The sequence below is a fragment of the Antrostomus carolinensis genome, unplaced genomic scaffold (assembly GCF_000700745.2).
Source record: "Antrostomus carolinensis isolate BGI_N321 unplaced genomic scaffold, ASM70074v2 scaffold8907, whole genome shotgun sequence".
NCBI lineage: Eukaryota > Metazoa > Chordata > Aves > Caprimulgiformes > Caprimulgidae > Antrostomus > Antrostomus carolinensis.
This window is the reverse complement of record NW_010327999.1, coordinates 98,497-104,720: the sequence shown is the minus strand read 5'-3', so window position 1 is coordinate 104,720 and position 6,224 is coordinate 98,497. Positions and strand designations below refer to the sequence as shown.

Genomic DNA, 6,224 nt, shown 5'->3' with positions numbered 1-6,224 from the left:
TAATGCTAATATTGCAAGGCTGTTTCTCACACATATCCTCTAGACAAGAAGCTCTGCCACAGGAACAGCTCCCTCTCATCTTATAAGATATTACTTTTAACAGAAGATAGTTAGATTTAAAAAAAAAATCAGTATAACATAGATTTCACCCAATCTTTCAGTAATGAACAGAAAAAAAAACCAAACAGAATACCATGAGGTGCTCAGATGTGACTTTGTACTGTGGTTTTGTGCCCTCAATGCTGTAGGGGCCCATCCCTCAATGATAAGACACATTCTGCATTTTTGTTGTAGAATTCTTTAATTTTCTTCACACAGAAGAATCCTAGTTTTTGTGCCTAAAATACTAAAGACTTTCAATGAGCTCTGCTACTGTAAATCAGCATAGCTCTTGTTACTGCTAGAGAGGTATGCTAATTTATATCTACTTAGTAATAGACTGAGGTGGATTTTTTTTTACTGAAAATACAGATTACAGTAGTACATATCCCATTATGATGAGCATTTTATAGGTACACAGTGAGGAGATTTTCTCCACTGCAAGAAGAGCTGTCTCTGCAAATACACAGCAATAGCTGTGGTGTTCTATTCTGAAATAAATTTGACTGAAGGACTTCAATTACTTAAGAAAAAGGAAAAAATATTCCTTATGATGAGTAAGTATCATAACGGGTGCTAAAATAATGCCATACATCTACTTCATTATTCGCTTACTTATTATCTTTATTCTTAAGAGTAATGATGTAAAAGTGCTTTTTCCAAATGTTAAATTAGTTCTCTGCAGATGGTAACCATCTGTTAAATGACAAGTCATTTACAGTATTTGATTAGTACTTTATATAGCTTGCATGGACTTACTGTTACAATATCTAAGTATAGTTATGGAGGTGAAACTTGTTAGGTTTGTTCTTTTCCTGTTGCTGTTACCAAAAAAAATTGAAAATTTCAAACCTATCAAGATTTTTGCCTGTCTTCTCCTATATTTATACATCTTATTTCAAGTTAAAGCCTGATGTTTGTAGGCCAGTTCACAAGATATTCTTGAGAGAATGACAAATTTCTTCAAATTATTCTGCTAATTTGCTGGCCATGTTTTCCCTGTTTTAAAATTACTTTACACTTTTATTTCTGGGTTTTTAATACAATTCATTAAGTATTTTGATTTGTGTTTTTTATTTTCAACAGCAAAACAGATAATGGCCCCCCTACCCAATGCTGAATTAGTTCAGAACTCTCTGCAGTTATATCGTTACCTGCTTCGATGCTGTAAGCAGCTTCCTGAAGAGAATATTCGTCAGCATTACAGACATGCAGTCAGGCAGGTGAGAAACACATTTATTTCCTGTTGATGGCATTCAGTGTTGGGGGTTTTTTAGCTTTGTTTTTCTCCTCCTACAGTTTGGCCCAACTTTTTATAATTTCTGGCACTTAAATTATTCTCCTGCAAGTTTGAGACATGAGTGGATTTGAAGGATTATATTGGGAGCATGTGAAGGAGCATTTATTTTTGTTTGCTTTGAATCTGAAACCTTCTGTTTTCCTTGGCTTTCATCTCTAGTTCTTGTGTTAGTCAAGAGAGTGAACAATCATTCCTTACTCACCTAAACACATTTTTTATGGTGAAACTTACTGGTTCCTTGTAGGTGATTTATTAAATATATATATATATATATACACACACCCCAGCTGGCTAAATCTAATCTAATTGTTCATGTGGAAGTAATTGAATGCCTTTGATCATTCCTGTTGTCCTGTGTCTTTCTAGTTTTAATGTACCAGACAGTTTCCGTTGTTCTGAATTGAAGTTATCTGGATTTTTTTGCTGGTGATGTATGAAAGGGGTAAAATACTTAATATGAAATTACATTTGGCAGGGCTTGTTATGGAACTAGCACAGCCAGGTGCTACAATGTATATTTTTACCTTTTCAGATGAACAGTTTGCATCAAATATTTGCTTTGAGATTTAAACATGATCCTTATTTTGACAACTGTTACATTAAGTTGGCTACTCAGTGTAACGCCTGATTGAATGTTGCAGAGTTTCAAAGTTCACGCTGATGAAGACAGTCCTGAGCGAATCCAGCAAATTATCAAGAGAGCCATTGAAGATGCTGACTGGGTCATGAATAAAGTAAGTGCATCAGATTGTGCATCAGTTCAAATAAAAGAAGAAAACATCATAAAGCAAGTTAGGAACAGCAAACTGTTCCATAGTCCTGAGCATTGACGTGTCAGGGGAAAGGAAGTACCCAGCCACCAGGGATTTACGATTCACATTTAAAAATTCTTCTTTGTCAATATAATCTTAAGTGTGTTTTTTAGAATTGATGCTTTAAGTTGGTCTCTGTATAAATCTTTGTTTCCATGAAGAATTCTAAATTTCAGCAATGGTGGCTATTATAATCCTATTACAGGAAAAAAACCCTACGGTGTTTTGCAAGCCACAATTTGTTGATATGCACCAGGTGCTTTCCTACCAGGAACCTGTCCTCTCTTAGTCAGTTACATAAACTCCCCCAATGATTTTTTTTTCTCAGTTCTTGCCAGTGGCTGTGCAGATCAGGGTTAGACAACATCGTGGCAAAATCGTGGCAATTGGTTTATTTGTGCCATGGTTATCACCCAGCGGATATGCCGCTTGACTATCACAGCATTGAAAGATACCACTCAAACTGGTTTATTAGATAAAAGAATGAAGATTATTTACTGTCAGACAGCTGAGTCACCTGTACTTCCTTGGATTTAAATCTGGTTGGGGAGTATGATATGTTAACATGGATTTCTCGGAGTATAATGAAACAAGTCAAAAGTTCATCTTCCTCTAAATATCTGTGATTTAATTTACTAAATGACTGTTCTCTCTGCCAGTCCCTGAAATCCCAATGAGAATTGTTACAGGAGCAAGCACAGATTAGTCATAGATTATAAAATTATAGCAGTAGCCAAATCCCAGCAGTTACAGCCTAGTAAATAACTGCCTGTGCCTGAGTCTGATTTTATTCTCCCTACAATTATGAAAAGCCTCATTCTGATTCTGCTATCGAGATTGTAGTCTGCTTCACTGGAAAACTAGTGATTGAGCTGTGTGAGAGGAGGATCTGATTCACAGTGCCTGCCAAGAAGCATTGTTTTATATTGTAGAGGGAAAGGCTGTCAAATTTCAATCTAACTTAAAGGAAACTGAGATAATTTTATGTAGATCATGAAGGGAGTTGTAAATCTTTGTCAGTATGAACTGTTACTTTTAGTTATGGGGTTGTTCCCACAAATTATTTCTTTTTTCTTTTTTCAGTATAAAAACCAGCAGAAGTAGAAGAGGAATGATGAAGACAAGAATGTCATTGGTAAACATCCTTAGAGGACTTGCAGTCAAGTCCAGTGCTATATTATAGTTATTGTCTGGAGTTTTCTCTTTAATATAAATCCAATAATTTATATTTCCTTGGGATGTCATGAAGCTAAGTTAATAATTCTAAGGCTATTTGAATCTGTGGATTAAAAGACTCAGTCTAGCTTCAAAATATTGGCTTGTATAATCACAAACTTTAGTTTAAAGCCCAAACTTGTGTAAGCTTTGAGTAACACAGAGAGCTTTTCAGGAAAACTTACTGAGAGTAAAAATATAGTGGAGTACAAGTTGTTAACAAATAATAAATAGCCCCCTGTCTGTCATTCACATCTGATGAATTACAGCATCTCATCTGAAAGAACTTCACTAGTATTGGAGCATAAACATCTATACTGGGAGCCTGCAAACCTGAGAAATACTCATTGAGGATCAGAGTGAATTTCTCTTTACTTGATTGTGAACTATTTAATGATAAGTGCCAATCACCCTAATCGCTAAAAGCTTATGAAAATGGACACCGTTCAGGTGGGTTTTGTGCACGGAATGGTACCATCACTGACATGTGCAACGTTGTACAGACATAAAGGCCTTCACAACTTCTTACAACCAGTAATAAATGTCCTTGAAAAATGGGAGTCCATGTCCTTTTTAAAAAGACCATCTTTTCACTGCCCTAATGACTTTTCATCAGGTAAAACTCAATAAAAATACTAGCTATCTTAAATAAAATTAATGTAGGGGTAAAAGAGTTTCCTTTTGAAGCATGACCTTTGCTTTTAGCTGTGCTTGGCGCTTTGCGCCTGCAGGTGGCAGCGCATGCTGCGGGCGGATCCGAAAGCCCAGTATTTGGGGCTTGCGTTTGTTTTTACTGTCTGCAAATTGTTGAGCTTCCTCACCTGCCACAATAGAACTCCAGCGCCAAGGCAGGTCTCTTTTAGGCTTTAGATTTTTTTTTTTCTCCATTCAGTCATGAAAGAAACAAAACGAAAATCCTAGCTCAAAGTCGTCAAGAAGATTTTGACAAGCACTATAAAGAAATGGGGGCCATCAGTGAATGTTTATACCATGAAGTATTGCACCAAAAAATTTCTTTTGTCTCTGCTAACCCTAAACCCTCCTCTTCAAAAATTCCTGCCCTCTGTTAGTCTTTTCTCTGCCATTGCCACTGTTGTTCCTCTCTCTACTCCTACATCTTTCACATCACCTTATCCACCCTCAGCTTTTGTTGTTCTTCTACATATTCCTGAATTCTCTTCTCTCTCATCCTGTCTCTCTACCCCATTTCTTTCTCCTCAAATTCTGTTCTGACAGGTGCATCAGAAGATACTCAGGTATTACGCTGGGGGTATCCTTCTGCTTAATTTTAGATAAAGCACAAAGGTAATAGAGTTTCTCAACAAAGTAGGTGTAAGTTTTTCATTGTCATGTGAGGAAAGCCACTTGTCTTTCTACTGATTTTTTTTTTTTTTTTAAGTGCAACCATTCTGGTTTAAACTTTCAAAATAATTTGATACAAGGTAGAGCACAGAAAACTTCAACGTTGTCAGTTGACAAGGAATATCCAGTATGAAACTGAGCACAGTAATAAAAAAGCTCAAGCAGATTAGATAGTGGATATCTAAATGTGCTACTTTAATCAAGAACAGCAAAGAGATGACTGCACTTATATACAGTATTTGGTCTGTAGCATGGAGATGCTCTGCAACTTGTATCAGTGCAATACTGAAAACTAAGACTCACTAGGGTTATCAGTGTATGGAAACATATTGTTTTCCTGAACTTTACATGTAGTGTACTAAACAACCCTCTATTGCTTTAATTATCTGGCTTTTTGCAGTGTGAAATATAATATTTTGTTCAATTACTAAATAGGATAATTGCATTTGTCTAAATCTTTCTTACATGCCTGTTATTTAATTTATGGATAGTTCAAGAGGGAAAGCAGCAAGGAGCTGGAAGGTGCAACCGCGGCATGTCTGCAGCTCCAAATGTCTGAGGTGACAGCTGAGATATAGGAACATCAGATCAAAGGTATGAGAGATATAACTGATATTGTAGGGCCAGGATCTGTGAGTTTTAGATCTTAGAAACTGGTAGAGCAATGCAGTTCTTAACAGGGTGCAGAGGGGGAACATGTTTGCTAAGGCAAGAGACATCATGACTAAATATTTTGACAGTAGTGATTCAGTTGTAGGGCATGATGAGATGTCTGAGTTTGGTTGGGTTTTTTTTCTCCCCATACAAACATAATCTGTTTTTCAAAATAACAAACCTTTTAACAGAATGGAAATATAATGTGAAGATAATTTTATTTACTCTGTTACAGAAAAAATAATTTTCCTGGTGGTGGGGAGACATGATGCAAACTATTTACTTCCTTGTAATAGTGAAAGTAACCCCAATGTCCAAGACAGACGTGTTGTTCTGATGACTAGGCTGAAGAGTCATTCAGCTGCATAGCTGAGGCTTTTATGTTTTCAAGAGATTATACAAATTCTGTTCTTCAGCAGTATAATTTGAAACCAAAGATGTTATCTTAGCCTAGATGAGAACCTGAACTCTGAAAAGGGATTTGGGCAGAGCTTCAATACTTTTGACCAAAATTATTATCCAGAAGACTTCTGCTCAGAAGTAATTTAATCCTGGACTTGCTCTAATTTACCACTCACTGACCTGTTTGACCTGAGAGGTTATAGAGTAAATTGAGTTCTCTTCATTAGAATCCAGGGTGACCTTCAAGCAAATCTCTGCCACTCAGCCTTGCTGAGGCTGAAGAACTGTTCTCTGGTACCACCAATGTCTTCATTTGGTGTTAATGCCAGTGTGCTAATGATTAGCTGCCAGTGGCTCTAACAGGGCCTGCTGTGGGAAAG

The 6,224-nt window shown here is 36.6% G+C and overlaps 1 protein-coding gene across 1 annotated transcript; it reads left to right on the top strand.

Annotated features, from left to right (window-relative positions):
- The first annotated feature begins 1,193 nt into the window (after nt 1-1,193).
- On the top strand, nt 1,194-3,380 carry LYRM9 (LYR motif containing 9). The gene is made up of 3 exons (XM_010172079.1): nt 1,194-1,322; nt 2,041-2,133; nt 3,295-3,380. The coding sequence occupies exons 1-3, from the start codon at nt 1,197-1,199 to the stop codon at nt 3,313-3,315; spliced, it is 240 nt and encodes a 79-aa protein (XP_010170381.1). The 5' UTR covers nt 1,194-1,196; the 3' UTR covers nt 3,316-3,380.
- Nucleotides 3,381-6,224: the final 2,844 nt, after the last annotated feature.